This window comes from Mus caroli, unplaced genomic scaffold, assembly GCF_978045245.1.
Source record: "Mus caroli unplaced genomic scaffold, Mus_caroli_1 scaffold_9, whole genome shotgun sequence".
Taxonomy (NCBI): Eukaryota; Metazoa; Chordata; class Mammalia; order Rodentia; family Muridae; genus Mus; species Mus caroli.
Genome location: NW_028227264.1, coordinates 84,202,149 through 84,224,505, shown reverse-complemented (window position 1 = coordinate 84,224,505; position 22,357 = coordinate 84,202,149). Strand labels below are relative to the sequence as shown.

Here is a 22,357-nt window from a genome sequence, read left to right as displayed (position 1 = left end):
CTCTCCCTCTCAAGGGTGCTGAGAGAGAAGCTGGCTGTCATAGACCTCCTCAACAGTCCCCCACTCTAGGCACAGACCTCCCCACGGGCCTGTAGACCACGCTCCTGAGGAGCATCCTGGGGTCTGGCCTCAAGATCCAGATGCTGTGAATGAAGGCAGTGTGGCTGTTTGGTGCTTACTTTGACTGTCCTCGGGTCCCGAGTCTTCTGGTGGTTAGCTGAGGAAACTGCTGCCTTATGATCTGTAAGGGCGACACAAGAACCCATCAGGAGCAGTGGTGTACCAGGACTGAAAGGGAAGCAAGCCAGTGCCGGTGCAAAGACTGGCTAGGAGTCTTTGAGAACACAATGGCACAGACTCCTGGTGTTGGCATGGGGGAGGGGGCAGGTGGACAGTACATTGGCAGTTGTGGGGCTCAGACCCTGAGGGGCTCAGTGGGAAATCTCACCGGGCTACCATGCTTTATCTCCTCTTATTCACAGCACAAGCCCAGGAAGCTCTAAAATATACCATTTTCCCCTGAGACCGCCATCACACTTGGAGCCAAACCCACCTTCGATCCTGTAACTAGGCCTTGTGTACCATCCCGTTTTTGTCCCTATGAGTTGGCCCCTTTCCACCCCCACCTCCCACTACAGGAAGTTCACCCACATTTCACAGGCTTGCTTCCATCTCTGCAGATGACATTTGGGGCTTCTGAGCAAGACGCCCCTGCTCAGAGACCTCCTGGGACTAACCAGTGTCCAGTAGCAACAGTTGTCTCTTGTGTCTCCAGGTTCTACTGTAAGGCTTCTGTCTGAGTGCAGCCAGAGCACTTCCTCACTGAGTACTAATTGGCTCTCTTGCTACTTGAATGTAGCGTGTGTGAGAGCAAAGACCCTGCTTGCTCAGAGTTGGGGCTTGGGAAAGCTTGGTCTTGCTGTGGACTGAAAAGATAAGGTTCTGATCCCTGCCCAGAGGAGACCATCATAATTACTGTGGCTTGGACAACCATGCTCCTGAAAGAAGTCCAGAGAGGAGGCCATCTGCCAAAGTAGGGATGCACCAGCAGCCTCCTTCGGTGGTGTTTACTGAGATGGTGTTTTTGGTGAGGTGATATAATGAAACGTTTGTGCGGTGGCACTGGGGAGACAAGGGGACCTGGACTACATCTTGGCTCTGCCACTTGTGAGGTGGATGCATTTGCATTCACAAGGCACACCCCTATTTACAAAATGGGAATGAGGGGCTGGAATGAGGGGTCTCAACTATTAAGAGAATGTCCTGTCCTTGCAGAAGGACCTGCGTTTGATTCCCATGTCTGGCAGTCCACAGTTCCAAGGAACCCAACGCCCCCTTCTGGCCTCTGCAAGGACTTGCACTCATGTGCACATACCCACCCACAGGCGCCCACACATACTCATCCTTAAAAATAAAAAACTTTAAAATAGAAATGATAATAACCTCTAACTTAAAGAATCCTTGTGAAGTGTGTGTGTGTGTGTGTGTGTGTGTGTGTGTGTGTGTGTGTGTGTGTATACAGAGGCCAGTGTTTACTAAATGCTCAATACATGAGTTTTAGAACCTCCCAATGGCTTTGTCTTGTTTCATTCCTCAGAGGCTTTTGATTTTAAGCTGGCTCAGAATCCCCCAGGCATTCTTCCCTTCTGGCTAATTGCTCTGCAGACATCCATGGTCAGAGAGATGTGGCTACACAGCGTCCTGCCAGAAGAGATGCTATGCCTGTATCCCCACTGGTCAGGTGCGAACCTCAGGAGCTTTCTTTAGAGATAAGGCTCTTTTCATTACATTGGTGATGGTTTTTACCCACACCAATGCTTTGGCTGACTGAACTCATCTGTGCAATAAACAGGCACCAGGAGCCTGTTAATTCTTGGATTCTACATACTCAATCTTCCTGTGCCTTGGTTTCCTTCTGTGATGTCTGAGGACTCGGGAAGTCAAGTTGTCTGTCCTTAATCAGAGGGACAGCTGATAGTGTCATGAACTAAACTCGCATTAGTTAAGTGGGATGGAAAGAGGTGAATAGATAACAAGACACTGAGATCTTTGGCACATTTAGGGAGCTGAGTAACTTCAAGGTGGAAAATAGACAGACAGCCTTGCCTTATCTCAGTGGTGGCTGGGGGGAGGGAAGAGATAGCTCATGGGATGCTCAGAGAATCTGCACGAATATCGTAAGCCCACTTTGGGAGGGAAATGAGACAAAATCAGCTTTATTTCAGGGCTTGCCAGGGTGGCTTACTTGGAAAAGTGTTTGCTATTGTATATGAAGACCTGAGTTCAGATCCAACATGAATGTAAAATGCGTTACACCCAAGTGCCTATAATCCCAGTGTTAGGGACATAGAGATAGAAGAATCTGGGGGAGGGGGCATGCTAGTCCACCAACCTAGCCTAGTTGGAGAGCCCTCAATCCCAGAGGAAGACCCTATATCTCAAAAGCTAAGGTAGAGAGTGGTAGAGAAGAGACTTGGCGTGGATCCCTGTCCTACACACACACACACACACATACACACACACACACACACATACACACACACACGGAAAAAGTGATAATTAAAAATGATTGAACTATATAAGGTGCCGCTCCTGTAGTCACTCCTCTGTGTCCCCCCGGGATTGTCGTGCCCTGTGTAAAATGCAGTATGTCATGCCTGTGTCAGCGATGCTGCTCTTGAAACCTCTTGCCCTGTTATGCCTATCTTACAGGTTAATGGCCTTACCGCCTCACATTTGTGTCTGCCTGTGATCTGGCCCCGCCAGAGGCTCATCACATGACCAGCTACAGAGCAAGGACATTAAGGATGCAGAAGAGGGATGAGAGAATCGTAAATATGGAATCTTGAGACTCCGTGCTGGTTGGAAGAGAGTCATGATCTGGGTTCTGAGTTTCCTAACCATGCAAGCAGACAAGATAGCAATAGTGACACAGGAGTCCCAGCCCCCATTGGGAAAACCAGAGCTGCTCTTGTGGTTAGCCCTGGGAAATTTCTCCCATGGAAACAGGTACAGTGATGAGCCTGCTAATATTAACCGATACTATGAAAGTGAAAACAGTTGGTGCTGTCAAAAGGGGTAGTAAAAAGCCAGTAAGATGGTTCAGTGAGTGGAGAAACGGGCTTGCCGTCAGGGCTGATGACCTCACTTCAATCTCCAGGGCCCACACTGTGGAAGATGCAAGTTGTCCTCTGACCTCCTCGTGAGCTATGGCACGCGTATGTGCACACATGTCCATGCTCATGGGCATATATGCTAAACAAATATAATAAAAGTTTTAAGTCTGTAGTACAACTAGAATCCTCAGATTGCCAGGGGTTCCATTAGGATAACTTCCGCTAAAGACGCTTTACAATATATGTCAGGAGCCACCAAATACTTTAAATTTTCTGATCTATTGGTTCTAAGAAAGTATCCTAAAATGAGAACGCAGAAGGTGTGGGGCTTCTAGTAAGAGAAAAATTAGAAATACCAGGAATGTCTCATGGCAGGGAACTGGCTAATGCATGCTCTCTAAACATTTAATAGTACTCGCGGAGCCATAAAGAATGGTCACAAAAATCTCTTAATATGTCATGACATCAAAGCTGCTTATGAGGCAATACCAGGGAGAATCACACTTGTTAAACTACAGCTATAAATTTTGCTCATAAAGATACAAGAATGAGTGGAGCAGATTGTGTAGAGACCCAGCTTGAGAATTCACTAGGGTGGTTGTGTTGTGAATAGGACAAAAACAGGGCTCTGGGATCCCTGTTGTCCTAAACTGTTTATGCAAAGAAAGAAAAGAAGTTTCTTATTAATAGTCGTCCTGATTGACAAAAGTGTTGAGGATAACCTCACAAGATTCATCAAAGACAGACCAGGATGTTACAGCGCAGTTTCTCTCTTTAAAACGTAGACCATTCTCTGCTCCCAGCAAATCATCTCTGATACCAAAAGAAATCCGTGCAGGTTTGTTTGGTTGCTAAGCCTCATTATTGCTTGACTTAGGATACTGACTGGGTTCTAAAGCCCCGCTCTGTTTATGCCAATGGTATCCCAAACGACATCCACAGAGCAAACAGGAAAACCCTTGGCTGGGGAGACAGGGCTGCAGGCTCGTCTACAGACAAGCTATAGGCCACTGGGGCATAGTGACAGGCTTCCCGGAGTCATTTGTTCTACCTCCGAGAGTCAATATGAGCTACCATCCAAGCCCTTGTCGTTCTTTGTCTGGTCATGACACGGGCCTGGGAACTCACTGACCAATTTGACCTATGGTTCCCTCCGCTGTCTGTGGTTTCACTTGCTCACTTGGAATAACTTGTCTATCGGGATGGTGCCTTTAACACATCTTTGTGCCTAGTGTCACCTTCTGATGATTTTCCCAAGACAGCAGGCAGTCTTTCCTGTCACCCCCACACCCTGCCAGTGATTCTGCCACCTGAGCTTCTCCCCTGGGAGCAAACAGCTTCTCTATGTCGCTTCCATCTCTGCTCCAGCCATGTCATCCCCCAACAGGATGCCCTGCCTCCCATCCAGCCTCCTCAGCAGGAGCCATCTAAAAGGCTCATGTCATCATTTTGTGTTATTGTTGGAAATGCTAGGTTCCTTTCTTCCCTCTCTGGAAAAGAATTCAGACTCCTGGTCCACTACCCAGCCTCTCTCAGATGTTCCCCAAGCTACAGGTTCATGCTGATCCTATCACCATGATGCTCTTCCGTTAGCTTGGACTGTCAAGCTCATGACCAGGAAGTCGGCCATCCCCGGGAATCCCTCTCTTCCTCTGAGAGTCTTGGTCACTTTCCTTATGAAGCTGATATAATTGTTTGAATCTGAAATACACCCCACAGCGTCATGTTTTAAATGCTTGGCCCCAGCTTGTGGTACAATTTTAAAGGCTCTAGAAGCTGTAGTAGGCAGGACCTATCTGGCATAAGTAGGCCGCTAGGTGTGGGCCCAGGTACTAGTCTATCTCAGGCTACTTTGTGGTCTGCGTAGTGAGAACAGTAGCCAGTCCAAGCTTTGTGCACTGCAGGGCCAAGGACCCGGCTGACTGTGGGAGCTAGCCTGGAGCAAAAAGGAGGTCAAGGTGTTGTCCTAACCCCCCAAAAGATTGAAAAGATCATCCTGAGACTAGTAGAAGCAAGTCTCCTCCCTCCCTGCCCTGGGCCTGCATGCCCTGGTGGTCAGGTTACAGATTTACACTGCCTCTCTCCTTATAAGGTCAAGCAATCAAGGAATTCCTCCTCATGCAAATGAGGAGTTCCTAGCACTTTAGCCCCAGCCAATGATGATATTCACCCCACTCCCTAAAGGATTAAATAGCCTTTGTTACCCCCAATGAAATGAGCTATTAAATGAAGCCTGTCTCTCCACAAGTCTGTTTCTCTTTGTGCTCACTTGTCCCCTGAGGTCACCATCACCCCCCTCCACCCCCCTCCATCCCCCTTTTATCCCCCTCCATCCTCCTCCATCTCTCCTCTATCCCCCCCACCCCGGGCTGTTCCTACCTCACCTTCCCTCTTCTGGCCACCATTCTGAACACGCCGTTAAGGGAGGGGGAGCAGCCGTGCCTGCTGCAATGCCTTCCCACAGGGGTGGACTGAAGTCTCTAAAACTGTGAGCCAACACATTCTCCCTCCATGTCAACTCATTCCGACCCTTCCCATGCCCCTCCCCCAAGCCTTAGACTGATAGTCTCTTTCCCTTTATCATTACATACATACATACAGACAGACAGACAGAGGTATAAGCATATGCACTAATATATACATTTAACCTGCAGAACCATTTTTGTTTTTGTTTCTGAATGTATTTGCTTTGAGGGCTGACCACTTAGTGCTGAGTAACCGATCAAGGAGCCCATGCCTGGGAAAGGCTGACTCCTCTCTCTCTCTCTCTCTCTCTCTCTCTCTCTCTCTCTCTCTCAGAAGTCATGAGTGTCTGGGGCCCCAGGAGATTTTCCTCCTGCTGAGTTAGCGCCTCTGCTGATACTGATCCTTGCAGCTCTTTCAGGAGAGACAGCCTCACAGCAGACTTCCTGCTATTCTGGCTCTTATAGTCTTTCCACCCTACACATTTTGTCTTAATAGTTCCTTCTCTCATTTCTGTGGTCGTATTACATGACAAGAAACATTGTAAGTAGGGCAGGGTTATTTGGTGTATTGTTTGAGGGCATACTGAACATCACGGCAAGGAAGGTATGACAGAAGCCGGAAGCACCTAGTCCATGGCACTGGTGGCCGGGAAGAGAGTGAACAGGAAGTGGAGTCAGGCAATAAAATCTCAAGAAGTTCCGTTAGTGACCCACTTCCTCCAGCGAGGCTTCATCTCCCAAAGGTTCCACGGCTTCTCCAATCAGAAGTAACACTGAGGTCTAAGTGTTCAAGCAAAGCTACGACAAGGTACATTTCACAATCAAAGCAATGTCTTCCGTCTGTTAAGTTGCTCCCGTCACAATGAAAGAGTAGCCAATCATTTTCTCACACTGCGTAGGCTGCCCAACCTGCTCCCCTATGGAACTGAGTGGTGTTCATCGACTAAACAACAGGGCTTGGTGTCATGCCCACTCAGGTCCCCCATCCTGCATCAGGTACCATGACTTTGTCATTGTAGTCAATTTGCATACACTGTCTCTGCTAATCAGCAGGACGCCAGCTCTGGGCTCCACTACTGTTCCCCATGGACAGATGGACAAACTGAAACTCAGGGAACTGAGCTGCCCTCCCCAAACCATCAGCTCCCAAGATGCAGGACTGGAACATGCACAGTCTGGACTCAACTCCTCCACAATGTCAACTCCTTGTCCGTTGTGGAACTATCCCCAGGCCCCCAGGCCTTCCTTTAATGCCAGCCTTTACCTTTCCGTTGCCTCCTCTTCTCCCCACATAAGTTGTGTTTGAAGAGTGAATAATTTCTTGTTCCCATTGACTTTCTAATAACTTCTCCTCTGCTCACCTCACTCAGACACTCTTGGAGAAGCTCTTGTTCTCTGCTGGGAACCAGATCCATATTTCCTTGCTCTAAGAGGTCACAGAAAGTGAGAAAGAGCCAAGGGGATGGTGACAACAGTGGACAGCCCGATAACTCAGAATCCATCCACATCCAAAAAAAGTGGATATCTGACAAGTAAATGCTTCTGCTTAATAAAAATACAGACATCATTAACACAATTAGCAGAAGTCACTCTGATGGAGATATAGTCTAGTGGTAGAGCACGTGCCTCACATACACACAAGCCTGGGTTCAATCCCTAGAAACACAAACACATACACACACACACAAGCACACAGGCACACTCATATACACATACATACATAGACGTATTAATGCACACATACATACACACAAACATACATGCACATATATACACACATGCACATAATTATGTGAATGCACACATACATGCACACACACACACTCACACATGCACACACACATACTAACACATGTACACATACATATACACTTATACCACATAAATACAATACACACATACATACATGCACATACTCACACTCACATACATGCACATATATACACTTACACATACTACATAAATACACATGTACATACAGCCATTCTGTTTGGATACTTGAAGTTCCCAAGTGTGTCTGCAGAAGGAACAAGCCAGATCCTTGCCTGTCCTGGGGACCCTCTGACACCCTCCAGGACTGCCTGCCTTAGTAGAAGCTCTGTCCCCTATAGTATGGTAACACTCTGCCTTCCCTCAACTTCAAATACATCCTGATTCTACCCACACCTGCCCATCTCTAGGGCCACAGCCTCTCATTGCCCTGCTTCCAGCCACGCTCCTCCATGACCACTTTCTCATGGTGCCCCGGACAAAGCCCAGCCCTTCCAGGCTCTCCCAGATGCCCCCCCCCCTTCATCCCAGCTCACCTCTCCTGACCCGGTGCTCTGGCCATCTGGAACTGATTCCAGATTTCACAGAGTCACCACTCTCTCACTCTGGATTTTTCCATAGCTGTGCTCATGATCTGGCACCGGCCATCATTCCCTTTGTCTGACTGATATTCATGCACCCTTCAAGTCTCAGCTCTGACCTTATTTCCTCTCAGAAATCCTCCCTGAGCCACTTGAATGGCAAACACGATTGTGTGATTGCTTTTAGATTGACCAAGGAAAATTTATGCATTTATGGCGTGCAATATGGTTGTCATGGTTTGAGTAAGAGTGGCGCCCACAAACTCACATGTTTGAAAGCTTACTCACCAGGAAGTAGTACTTGAAAGGATTAGAAGGATGAGACGTTGTGGCCTTGTTGGAGAAAGGGTGTCATTGGGGGTGCGCTTGGAGGTTTCAAAAGCTAAGATAGGGTCCAGTCTCCTCCTCTTTCTCCTCTCCCTGCCTCTCTGCGTATGGATCAGGATGTAGCTCTCAACTACTTCTCCAGCACCTACCTGCCATGCCTACCACTCCCAACCATGATAACCATGATGATAATGGGCTAACCTCTGAAACAGTAAGCAGACCCCCAATTAAATGCTTTCTTTTATAAAAATTGCTTTGGTCATGGTGTCTCTTCACTGAAGTAGAACACTGACTGCGATAATGGTATGCATTCTGAAATACATATGTATCATGAAACAGACAGAGTAGGCGAATCAGGGTAAGCATTGCCACACACGTGTGCAGTGAGGACACTACGCTCTCAATAAAATAGATGCTCATGGCAATTTTCGGGAATGTAATGCATCGTTTCCCCTTTGTCTCCGTGCTGTATAAAAGACATTTTGATTGTACTCTGTCCGAGCAAAACTTCGCATCTGTTGACTAGTCTTTCCCAAATCCTGACCTCCTTGTTTATTCAGTGCTGGGAACAAAACCCACTTATCCACTTTGGGTAAGCACTCTATTTTTGAACCTCATTGCTAGCATTCTGTAGGATCTTTGTAAGCAAATGGCCAACTCAGCTCTATCAATGCCTACCTTAGACTCTACCTTAAGACTCTATGGGAACCAAATCTGCAGCCTCATTTCCTTTGACTCCTCCTGGTGGTCAGCAGTGTGTGGCCTTGATAACCATAATAGGTTGGATCATGGAACATGGCTTAGACTGTCTCAGAAGCTGTCACTGAGTACGTGCTACAACCTGAACATCGAGTGAGGCCCTGAGGATAATGGAGCTGGGCAAAATAGAAACAGTGTGTGTCCTGAACGGACATCTCAGCATGAAGTAGAGATGGCTCCCACTGCCTTAAACCAGAGACTTGCCACATTAGAGGTCAGAAGTGCAGGCGAGGGAATGGGAAATGTGGAGGTGGGAGTCTCTTTTGTTTACCATTTGAGGACTGTGACAATACAGATCCCAGTGGTGATGGAGGAGGGGGGAGGACAGGGGTGGGGGAGTGAGGGAATGAACTCCTGGGATCTTTCTTCCAGGACCCAGGGTTCCAAAGGCCCTGCTCAAGGAGCTTGGCAGGCAGCAGCAGTGGGTGGGTGTGGATGAAGCAGGGAGGAAGAGACACAGGAGATGACGAGAGATGAATCCACGAGACAGGAGAGACCACAGGAGGACTGTAGGCTCCTGTAAGCACTCTGCCTTCGCAGAGTGAAGTGGTCAAACCTTAGACGGCCAGAAGGAAAGGGGTGGGGATCAGTTCCCACTGAAAGATCAGCCTGGCTGCCGAGTGGAGAGCTGGCTCAGGGGTTAGGGCAGCAGCAGGAACACCAGTCAGCCGGCTGCTGCAGCCAGCCAAGCAGGCGATGATGTGGACTCAGAAATCGGAAGAATAAACGGATGATTCTTTCATTAGCCATTAAAGGTGATCCTACTGTGTCAAGAGAGAGAGGAGAGCGGAGATATCATTGAGCAGGATGATGATTATGCTTACTCTTGCTGTTTTATTATTTTTGCCTCGTAACAGTTTCTCAGATGTGAAGCTGCTTAATCAAGAATGACAAATAAGCCAGTGTTCACAAGAGACACTCAAAATGGTGTGTATGTGTGGTGTATATGCATGGTGTGTGTGTGTATATGTGGTATGTGTATGGTATGTGTGGTGTGTGGTGGTGTGAGTATGTGTTGTTGTATGTATGTGTTGTGTGTTGTATGTGTGTTGTGTACGTTGTGTATTTGTGTGTGTGGTATGTGTATATAATGTGGTATGTGTATGTATATGTCTGGTATGTGGGAGTGTGGGGTGAGGTGGGGTGGGGTGAGGTGTGTGTATGTGTTGTGTGTCTGTGTGTGTGGTATGTGTGTGTATGTGTGTTATGTGGTGTGTGGTGTGGTATGTGTGGTATGTGTATATGGTACGGTGTGTGTGTGGTATGTGATGTGGCATGTGTGTGTGTGTGTGTGTGTGTGTGTGTGTGTGTATGTATGTGTATGGTGTGTGTGTACATATGCATGTGGATGTGTATATATGGAGACAAAAGGAGAACATCTAGTATCCTGCTTTCTCACGCCCTGCCTTGTTACTACGAGGAAGAATCTCTAAATCTAGAGCTAGGCTGGTGACCTTCGACCCATCCTTTTGTCCCTGCCTCACCTGGTTCCCTGCACTAGGGTTATAAACCTGGGAACAGCCATGCCACAAATTTTAGAAGAGGGCTGGGGATTTGAACTCATGCCCTATGCTCACACAGCAAGTGCCTTTACCACTGAGCCTTTCCCCAAACCCTCACAATGCTATAGATACTATCTTGGAATTGTAGCACCGCATGCATTTAACACCTTTTAAAAATGTGCTAAAATGAAAGCCGTGAAAAAGGATTTTGCTCCTTCTGCCACAGGAGCATCACCCTTAAAAGATGCTGTTTGTCCCCAGACTGGAGCTTAGCTGAAGCTGGGGAAAGAGTGGAGCCACAGTGGGTACCTGGACTTCGAACTTCTCAGACTTCCTCATCCAGAAGCAGGGCAAGGGTGCAGGGCAAGAGAAAGCCCAGAGAGGCAAGCAGGCATCAGTCCAGGCCTGGAGGGAAGGAAGGAGCCCCACTCTACCTCCCCCAGGGCCTCTTCCTCTAGCACTGTCCATTGCCAACCAAATCAGCTCTCAAGGTTCCTATCCTTTTCTGCGTTTCCAGAGATCCTCATTCAATCCAGGGGTCAAGCTTATGTGTGGTACACATTGCTTTCCCAAGCAATATCTCTCTGTGACTGTTTCTGAAAATTCTTTTATTTAAAAATATTTAGTGGCTCAATATTCACCTCCTCAAACTCCAACAAACACAACACAACAGTGAAAGGCTTTTTCAGGAAATAAGAGGGGGACGTTCTGTTCAGAGTCGGGTGTGGGGGATGGGAGAAGACAGGCATCCCATCTTGCCCACCCCAGCGGAGTTCAAGACTTTTCCCACTTTAAGCAAAGAAAGGCTGTTGCAGATGGCACCTCCTCCATGCAGCCACAACAGAATCCTATGGGAAGGAGGTTTGGCTGTTTTCTTTTTCTTTTTCTTTTCTTTTCTTTCTCTCTTTTTTCTTTCTTTCTTTAAGTGTTTCTTATGGGCTGGAAATTACAAATGAGTCTCCTTTCCTTTCACCAAATAATCAACTGGTCTCTGAATCTGAAAGCCCGGCACAATTTCGTTGGGAGTATCCAACAACGCAGGGTCGGCTCAGCCCCACGAGGGCTGTTCAGCTTTTAATTTTCTGGAGCAAGACTCGGCAAACAGTAAAACACTTTTGTGAAGCTGTGAAGGTTGAGCTTCGCTGTTTGATAAATGAGCAGACGGGCAGGCAGCCCCTCTTTCTTTATTTGTATGGATTCAATGAAGCCTGCCTAAAGAACACCACATGCTGTTCTAGCTACTGATCTAACATTCCGCAACATCCCAGCCTTCCAAATTCCCTTTAATTACTCGTGAATCCCACCCTTCTCTCTTTCAGCTAGGCCAGACAGAGCTGGGGGTTTGGGGGGACGGGGAGGGGGTGGGAAGTGGGGCCATCCAGGAGAACTGAGCTCTTGGGAACTGCTGGAGTGCTCTAGGTGGTAGTGAGTGGCTAACATATGGGGTCCAGCATGCAGAATACCTGTGCATATTTTTGTGGGTGACACTTTTAAGAAACATAAGTTATAGGTATGTGTTCCTGAAATGGCATGGCCACACAGTGGCTCTGTCACAGCAAGATGGGGAAAGAGAAAACAGAGGAACAGATACCCCCGTTAGCATCACTGAGCATCATACACTCTCTGAGACATGTTCCTCTTGATATTGCAAGTTACCCTAAAACGTTTCACATCTGAGACCTGGGATCCAGCTAGTGATCCAGTGCGGTGTGCATCAACTGTGCATGCACCCTCAGGTCTGTGGTATTGGGTAGGGCCTCACGAGCCATGGCGCATAGCACCTCAGTCCCTCTCCTCTTCAGACAGGCTTCACTCTGGGCCCTCACCCTACTACCTTCATCACCTTGGTCTGCAAACTTAGCCTCCCAGACTTTTGATAGTTTCTACAGATTCAACCTGCCCTCAAATGGCAAAAATTTGTCACCAACTATGATCTAAAAGAAATTCCAAGGTGACAGCAAATACAATCTCTCCCACACAGGAGAGAAGACAGGCTTTGGGGTCCGTGAGGAGTCGGGTATGCTGAGATGTGTTCTGAAGGAAAATTGTGGATCCTGATTTCAGGGGTCACTTGGGTTGTGCAGAAAAGAAAGGGTTGTCAAACAGAAATTGAAATCTAATACCGTGGCACATCACTATGGAAATTTTGGGCTTCCCACTGAAAATATACTTCAGAAATTATTTTATTTAAACAAGAGAAAGTGAAGATTCAGGACAGAGGTGGTTAAGGATCTGATTGGTACTAATTTATATCTAGATGTACAGTTCGTAGTCACTCTTTTTTTTTTAAACAATAAACCTAGACCCTTTTTTAGAGTTGAATTCTAGTGGTGGGTGGGAATAAAGTTTTTGAAACATACAGCCTCTATTTCTTCTTGAAGTACCAGGTAGACCAATTTTGCCACGGGGCATAACAATCCAATCTATGTATACACATGCATACATACACACACACACACACACACACACAAGTATTAAGTGTAATATATATATATGTATTTCCTGACTGTCATCTACTCACACATGAGCTTTGAAGGTCTACTTCTGTAGAAAATTCTCCAAGAGAATTCACGAAGACTACAGTGGATCAGAAGTGGAATTTCAAATCGCATGTGCTACCAGATAAAGGATGGTTTCGGTGAGAAACCACAAGCGTGGTAAGCTAACGGTGAACTGTGAGGCAAGTGAAGTGGGTGAGAAGGGCAAGAAGTCCAAGCATCTGTATGTGAACCGGGGATTGTCCTTGCGTTGATCGGATGACGTGTCACGTGTGTGTGAGACGGTGACAGTTCTGGCAGACTGATTTAGTTGGAGTGGGGTGGGTTACATAAGATGCAGGTTAAGTCAAAATATGGAATAAGTGCGCAGACGATAATGAGAAACGTGCGGGTGGTGATGGCTGACTGCGATGTGGGACATTTTTAGAACAATAGTTTTCAAAATTGCTCAGCAGGAAGAGCATCTAGAAGGGCTGGAACATTCATCTATTAGGGATGATATATTAAAAAAAAAAACATGGGGCACTTGATGTGTTGCTATAATAAAATGAAATCACAATTGTAACTACCAAGCCTTGAGCATCTACTTGCTGGCTTCTAGACTAAGCGGGATTTATACAGGCATTACCTCCACAGTCTCTCCATGCTCCACAGTCTCTCCATGCTCCACAGTCTCTCCATGGGTGCTTTTGAGGTTTCATTTTACAGACAAGGAAAGTGGGCCCAGAGCTGTTAAACTGTGTGGGCTCTTGCAGCTGGATAATGCTGGGGTTGAGATTTAGGCCCAGTCTGACCTGGAAATTTTTGTGTGGTACTATGCTAAGAAAACCAAATTCCCAAAATAAATGTGTTGATGTGCAATCACACGAACGCTTGATTCCATATTCAAAAGGCTAAGGAACACATACACTAGCACTTCAAGTAGAAAGACACACTATCAGTATGATTATTTTTAATAATTTTAAATATTTTAATGATATCTCATGTTTTAATTAATAACCAATTAATGGAAAGGTATCATGACGGAAGACTCCTCAGGATGCCTTTAGAACATTCTTATTTCCTGGACTTTCCTGGGCACGTGAGTGATCCCTCCTCCCAGGTCAACCCAGAAAGGAGGTGAGCAGAACGGAGAGATTCCGGGAGAGAGGTTCTCTTTGTGTTCCCGGGATGCAGAGCTGCTAACCACAGATCCCCAAGCACACTTGACTGTCCCCAATACTGAGCATGGCAAGCCAGAAAGAAGGAAGGAGGCAGCCATTCAAGGAGGAGCTAACCACCAGTGATCTCTAGTCCTCTAGTCCTCACTGAAAGCGTTTGGGGTAAAGTTGCGGCCCAACTTCCCTTTTCCTGGTTACTGTGACTCTGGACCATCCATCTCAGCTGCCATGCACCTGCTACCCTGTCAACTTGAGAAAATCCCTCCCTCGAGTTTTCCCAACTGGAAAATGATGGGCGTATACTATCAAATTACTAATGTCCCTCAGAAATGAAACAGTGTGTGGAGAAAATTGTTAAGATAACTGGATTCTATGCTCTTCAAGGTTTGTGCTTACAGCCAAGTGGAACAGAGAAATTGGAGTCCCCAGCAAGCCTTCCTGGAAGCAGAGTTTGTGATGCTAAACAGCCTCTTTGCACACTCAAATAGCACTGTCAAAACTCTGTAACACTTTCCCATATTTCTACCTTCTCCTGAGAGTCCCACACTTTGTGGACTGTAAATTGTGTCAGCCTTATAGTCTGGAGTGGTTCTATGAGCCACCTGTGCTTATTTTAAATGGCTCATCAGCTGAGAGTTGACAGATGGCCTCCGTCTTGATGACTCGACTTCCTGTGTTTTGCCTTTGAAGTGCAGCAAAAGGGACGCACATTTGGGAGAAGCCAGGATGATGCTCTTCCAGGCAGGAGGGAGACAACGTGGGGTGATGCTCTCTTGTGATGCTGATCAGAGAAGAGGGAGCAGCAGCTACACTCAGCCATGAGATCATGAAGGCAAATAACTAGAATTTGATGGTGTGCGATGCTGCCAGTAACTGGGGTTGAGGTCTTTGGTAGATCACATGAGCTATTAGACACCTTCTTACAGAGTAGGCTTTGTTGGGTGGTTTTTGCCCAACTATAGGCTGAATAAGTGTCCTAGGCATGTTTAAGGTAGATGAGGTTGAGTTGTGTTGGGTGGCAGGTTCAATATCCTGAACGTCTCTAACTGATGATATTTTCAGCTCTCAGTAGATGTTTCTCCATGTCTCACTGTAAGCGGAAGAACGCTGTCACACCCTTCAATGCTACAAGGTCCTGGCTCCATGTCATAACTGAGACACGAGTATCTGAAGTAGCCTTATACAGATAAAACTGCTAGTTCCCGTCCCTCTCTTTTCTAACCAATAACTTCAGGTAAAAGTGAAAACTTGTTTTTAATTCAACTACTAGATAACATTTTGTTCAAAATAATAGTTTAAGGATATACTAAATTATATACCTGCCTATGTAGGCAGGGAATTAATGATGGCAAAGCAATGTTACAAGAGCGGGCGGGGGAGAAAGGAGACTCGTTACAAGGTGCTCACTGGTGAGGTGCCATCATGGCATTTGAAGTGGCTTGATTAGTTGTAGATGTACACTGTAAATTGCCAGTAAGCATGAAAATCAGCTTTTCAGAGAAGTATAACTGATATGCCAAATAAGGAGGTAAAGTAGAGCCATATAAGATGTCCAATTACAATAAGAGGTGGGCTGGGAGATCGCTCAGTAAACTGTCTGCGACACAAGCATGAGGAACTGAGTTCGAATCCCCAGTACCCATGTCAGAACCCAATATGTCTAAGAACCATTGTAGCCCAGTGTTAGGGAAGAGACAGATGGGTCCCTGAAGCTTGCGGGGCAGCCAGTCTAGCCAAACAGTACACTCCAGGCTCTGTGACACAGTCTGTGTCACAACATAAAGCAGAGAGCAGCAGAGGGAGGCATGGTCTCCACACGTCACACCTACATGCGTACACATCAAACATAACATATAATATGCATGCACTCAAAAGTCATGTGTCTGAGTTTGGCGCCCAGCTCACAACCAACTGTAACTCCAGATCCAGAGGCTTCAATATCTTCTGGTCTCTTCAGTTACCCATACGTATATGTTGTGTGCACGTGCACGCACGCACGCACGCACGCACGCACACACACACACACACACACACACACACACACGCACGCGCACACACACAAATTAAATAAATAAAAGTAAAAGAATACAATAAAATGAGATATAAAATAGGCATCATGGCATATACCTATAATCGCAGCACTGAGAAGGACATTTGCAAGTTTTGAGGCTAACCTGGGATACATAGCAAGAGTCTTTGTCTCTAACTAAGTAAATAAATGAGTCAAACTGAAACCGTGGGAAAACAAAGTATAAAATGAGAATAAAGAAAACAGTCAACACATAGAAAAGCTAACAACTAGGGTAATACTGTTCCAACTGTGTCAGGCGTCACCGTGAGAGTCAGTGAGACAACTGCACCAATACAGAGAGAAATCACAGGGGCTGGACTGGCTGCACACACACCTGTAGTGCAAGCTCCTGGGAAGCCCAGTCAGGCAGACTGGGATTCATGACCAGCGTGACTACACAGAGAGCGTGGGGGTGCCCAGAAAGATCACACAAAACCATGTCTGAGAGTGAGCGAAGAGGAGATGTTAGCGAGAGGTGGTTGAAGTAAATAAAGGAACAGATCTGGTAGTACCTGACCTCAAGGCTTACCTGTAAACATACAGTAATTGTGGATTCCTGGTGTGGTCAGAAGAATAGACATATAGATTAATAGAAAGAACAGCAAGCACAGGCTTAGACTGCCATGAGGGTTCATCTTCATTGCCTACCTGACTGCATTAGAACCACCTGGGTGTGTCTATGAGGGTGTTTTCACGAGGTTTAACTGAGAAGGAAAGACCCACCCTGAATGTGGACCGCAGCATCCTATGGGCTGGGCTCCTGGACTGAATAAAAAGGACCAATCAAATGGAGAACCTGAATCCATGTCTCTGTTTCCTGACCAAAGAGTAGCTGCCTCCCATTCCTGTCACCATGACTTCCCTGCCCTGACAGGCTTTACCCTCAAACCTTGAGCTGTAATGAAATCACTTGTGTCAAGTATTTTGTTACATGCCCATTCACAAAGGTGTGGGCACACAGACACATGCACCCAAACACATTCAATCATGTATGTACATTTGTACAAAAGAATAATAAGAGGTAAGGAAGACCAGGAACCCAGAAAATGACTTAAGCCACCAGCAAAAGGAGGCACAAGAACAGTCCAGCTAAAAGCTTCCACCTTTCTCCACTTCCTGAATGACTCCAGGACCCAAGGTCAGGACAACATTCCCAGAAGCCAATGCTTATGGAGTTTGGCCAACGGTATGGTGAGACATTGTGGGTCTTACTGTGGCCTTCTCCTGCTAAAGTGGTTTGCAGCCAGGCCTCCCCAGGAACAGTTTCAGCATAGACATCTGACTTGCCAGCTGAAGCGGAAACAGGGTTACTATGAACATTGTTTCTTCCTTAAAAAATGAAGAAGAAATCCTGAGACATATGTGCTCTGAGTTAAAAGCTCACAGATGGATTATAAGTTTGAGTGCCTCTGCTCGAGGGTCCGTGGTTGTATCACAAGCTTTTCAGAAAATGGGTTCCCTTCTCTTGAGGAGATGGCAGAAATCTCAGACTGGGCAACTGTGTGTTCATCATGGATCCTCGGTGGGCCCCTTCTGTCCTCTGCCGCTAGGAAAGTCCCAACTCAAGTGCATCTGAAACTGATGGCAGGGCAGCTGCCCAAAGCTGTGCATTTACGTTCTTAATGATAAAGATAAGTGTGAACGTGTCTTAAGTAGTTGTTTGGAAGCAGCTGGCACACACACACTCCTCAGGGAGGAAAACTGCTTAAAGAGTCATTTGGAGACATCTGTGTGGTAGTCAAAGATGTCAGCAGAGACCAAAGACCCAAGAAGAGAAGAAATTTGACAGGAGGTGTCTAAACAATGAAATGGGAGAGAAAAATGGGCCTGGAAGGATGGCAAAGAGAAGCTAAGAAAGGTGGGTCAGAGAAGCGTTGGAACTCCTGGATAAGCTGAGGACCAATAAACCTGGTGAAGAAGGCTTGATCTAAAGCCTTGTCAGGAAGTAAATCTCCCTACTGACTTCAGTCTGCTGAGATCACAGAGGTTTTCTGTGGACTGTCATATGAAAGCAAAGGACACCGTGCTTCATCCGTGGCCCCCTGGGGGTATGTAACAAGGGCTGTCCCCTAGAACAACCGTCTGTGATGATGAGGTGCCATCCAATATGGTGGTCTCTAGCCACATGCTGCCTTGGAATGTTTGCAATGCAGACAATGCAACTGGTAGTGAGCCAAGCTCTTGCTTTTGTGAGAGTTTCAATGACGTAGACAGCTACACATGGCTCTGAACACCAGACTGCATAGCACAGAGGAAGGAGAAACAGCACAGATGGTAGGAGGAGTCCCAAGTCAGGGTGACTATTAGACCACAAACCTCTTGGGACTTGACCACATCTTAAACAAGGAGGCTCAAAGCTTAAAATAGGAATGAAACTGGGGTGCTGAGAGAAAAGAACAGACTTCAGTCAAAGTCCTCTCAAGTAAGAGTTCAAGGAAATGCCAGGATGACTGTACAGCAGAAGTTGTTGTTGTTGTTGTTGTTGTTGTTAGAGTCTTTATACAAGCAAACCAATGGTGTTAGTTTTGCTAACTTCATAATTAAGCTAATGGATGGCTGTTCACATCTGGACACAGAAATGTCAAAGATGAATTCATAGCACCAACAGTTGTCATCACACCCAAGAGGTGGTTAATAAATACATGAATTTCTGGGTGACTAAGAAAACACTATTTTCCATCACCCGCAGACACCTCAGCTGAACCTTGTTGCTTGCCACGAGGTGGCAGAGGCTCAGAGTGGCTTCCAGGTTAATTCTTCAAACTCCTCCAAGCCGCCCCTCTAGCCTCACTAACTTTTCCACTGTGGCCAGTTCAAAGGGATGTCAACCCAAGTCAGGTGTCATGGGAGTCATGGAATGCTCTCTTCCTTCACTGCTGGGTCTGAGCCCCTCATAGCAACGTGTTGGGCCCCTTCTAGGCCGTGCTACCACTACCTAACTGGAGACCTGCCATACACTGGAATGTAAGATGTCATGCATCATCGTTTTTAGCCGAGGACACCCAGACTGCCCCAGTCTCTCCAGGGCATTCATGTGACCATGCCCATTGCCTTTCTCACCCCAGGCTCACTGTCAGAACATAGAACGTGCCTGAGCATTCACATTTGCCTCTTGGGGGAGACATATTGGCTTATGCAGGTTAGTACAAAGGAAAGTCAAGCAAGCCACCTTGACTTCTTGCTTTACAATATACCTCAATTGATTGAAATTTTACAGCCAAGTATTACCAAAAACTCTGAATTTGCCTTGTTCTAGACTTTGATTTGGTATTGTTTTGTTATAATGGTGTGAGGGTGTGGCAGCAAAATATTATGGCAAAGTCACCATACTCATAGATAGACAAACAGACAGAGGTCAGCTTGTCAAAGTCAAGTTTTCTCCTTCTACCGTGTGAGTCTTGGAAATCAAACTCAGACCTTCAGGCTTGGTGGCAGGTACCACGGAGTCATTTTGCCTGCCCATAACACACAGTTTTAAAATAGTTTAGTTCTATCATTTTATGAAATTAATAAAAACAAAAACAAAGACAAAACAAAACCCTTGGTGACTGAAGGAAAGGCCATCCAGAGACTGTCCCACTTGGGGATTCATCCATATACAGTTACCAAACCCAAACACTATTGCGGATGCCAAGAAGTGCTTGCTGAAAGGAGCCTGAGATAACTGTTAATTAAAAAAATTAAAAGTGTGCGAATTATGTAAAGTTGGGGGGGGGGGCGAGGATCATAGAGAGGCTAGACTTACCTTCCCAAAGCTGGCAGCATTGACAGGCTGAGTGTCATTCTTCTCACAGAAATCCAGGTAGTGCATGTAGAGGGCACTGCGGGGGATGCAGACGCCCTCTGCAATCTCGTAGTTTTCCTCCAGCCTAGGGAAAGAAACACCGGGTGAGAAAATCACTCCTCCATTGTTGATGGGATTGCAAACTGGTACAACCACTTTGGAAATCAGTCTGGCAGTTCCTCAGAAAATTGGACATAGTACTACCTGTGGACCGAGCTATACCTCTACTGGGCATATACCCAAAAGAGTCTCCAACATATAACAAGGACACATGCTCCACTATGTTCATTGCAGCCTTATTTATAATAGCCAGAAGCTGGAAAGAACCCACCACGTCCTTCAACAGAGGAATGGATACAGAAAATGTGGTACATTTACACAATGGAATACTACTCAGCTATTAAAAATGACAAATTCATGAAATCCTTAGGCAAATGGATGGAACTAGAAAATATCATCCTTAGTGAGGTAACCCAATCATAAAAGAACACACTTGGTGTGCACTCACTGATAAGTGGATATTATCCCAAAAGTTCCAAATACCCAAGATTCAACTCACAGACCATATGAAGTTCAAGAAGAAGGAAGACCAAAGTGTGGGCGCTTTGGTCCTTCTTAGAAAAGGGAACAAAATACTCACAGGAGCAAATATGGAGACAAAGTGTAGAGCAGAGACTGAAGGAACAGCCATCCAGAGACTGTCCCACCTGGGGATTCATCCCATATACAATCACCAAGCCCTGACACTATTGTGGATGCCAAGAAGTGCTTGCTGAAAGGAGCCTGAGATAACTATTTCCTGAGAGGCCCTGCCAGAGCCTTATAAATACAGAAGTTCACAGTTAACCATAGTACTGAGCACAGGGTCGCCAATGCAGGAGTTAGAGAAAGGACTGAAGGAGCTGAAGGTTTTGCAGCCCCATAGGAAGAACAACAATGTCAACCAGCTAGACTTCCCAGAGCTCCCAGAGACTAAGCCATCAACCAAGGAGTACACATGGCTCCAGCTATATATGTAGCAGAGGATGGCCTTGTCAGGCATCAATGGGAAGAGAGGTCCTTGGTCCTATGAAGGCTCGATAGAAGGCTAGATAGATAGGTGTAGGGGAATCGAGGGCAGGGAGGAAGGAGTGGGTGGGTGGAGGAACACCCTCATAGAAGCAGGGAGAAGGAGGATGGGATAGGGGATTTCCAGGAGGGGGGGGCGGGAAACAGGAAAGAGGATAACATTTGAAATGTAAATAAAGAAAATATCCAATAAAAATTATTAAAAAGGAAGAAAGAAAGAAAGAAAGAAAGAAAGAAAGAAAGAAAGAAAGAAAGAAAGAAAGAAAGAAAGAAAGAAGGAGGGAGGGAGGGAGGGAGGGAGGGAGGGAGGGAGGGAGGAAGGAAGGAAGGAAGGAAGGAAGGAAGGAAGGAAGGAAGGAAGGAAGGAAGGAAGGAAGGAAGGAAAAGAAAAGCAACAACGGACTGTGTCAGCTCCCTGAGCTTCTGGTCTGTGAAGGTCTCAGAAACAGTTCTTTTCCTCTGGGACAGACTTGGGCCCAATGAGTTGAGGAAAGTTGACTTGGGTCACTCCTGAGTCAGTAGGTCCCTTTGCATTTGCTCTTGAGGATAAGGTCGCTTCAGACTTTTAAAGCTATGCTAGAGCTTGCAGGTGCCCTGCTCATTCAAGCTTCAAATCGTGCATCCACTTTGCAGCCATTTCTAACAGGGAAATGCCCAAAGGTTGTGTGTGTGTGTGTGTGTGTGTGTGTGTGTGTGTGTGTGTGTGTGTGTGTGTGTGCATGTACACCCTGGAGATTCATGACTTGACAAGAGTGGTAGAAAGGAAATGTCTAACACATGGCAAAACAGAGGCAGCACATCTGGACAGCCACTGGTCAGTGCTGAAAGGGAGACTTCATGATCAGACTGGAGAGTTGGCCTCTGATAATGCTAGGGTCCCCTGACTCTCTGTAGTACAAAGGTTGATGGTTCCACATATCCCGTACATTCCTGAGGGCAAGATACAGATTCTGCAGAAGAGAATGTCCACTCTCCAACTGAGTTAGAGTCCCAATCTCTGTCTCTCTGTCTCTCTGTCTGTCGCTGTCTGCTGTCTCTCTCTACTGGTGTGGTAACTGTAAGCAAGTTGTCTAACGTCAAACTTCATTTTCCCATCAACAGTAATGACCGATAACCCTTTTAGGGTGGATGCTGATACCTTTAACAAGTAATGTGTCGCAAGAAAGTACTGGGGGCTGGAGAGATGGCTCAGGGGTTAAGAGCACTAGCTGCTCTTCCAGAGGACCCAGGTTCAGTACCCACATGATGTTTTACAA

General features: G+C 46.4%; 1 protein-coding gene across 2 annotated transcripts in view; it reads right to left on the bottom strand.

Annotated features, from left to right (window-relative positions):
- The window catches only part of Rfx4 (regulatory factor X4), a 138,650-nt gene that overhangs the window by 69,752 nt on the left and 46,541 nt on the right, over window positions 1-22,357 (bottom strand). For both annotated transcript variants that reach the window (XM_021174600.2, XM_021174601.3), the window contains exons 4-5: window positions 19,995-20,118; window positions 180-241 (exon numbers count right to left, since the gene is read on the bottom strand). In XM_021174600.2, the coding sequence (XP_021030259.1) occupies window positions 180-241; window positions 19,995-20,118 (186 nt within the window). The remainder of the gene's footprint in view (window positions 1-179; window positions 242-19,994; window positions 20,119-22,357) is intronic.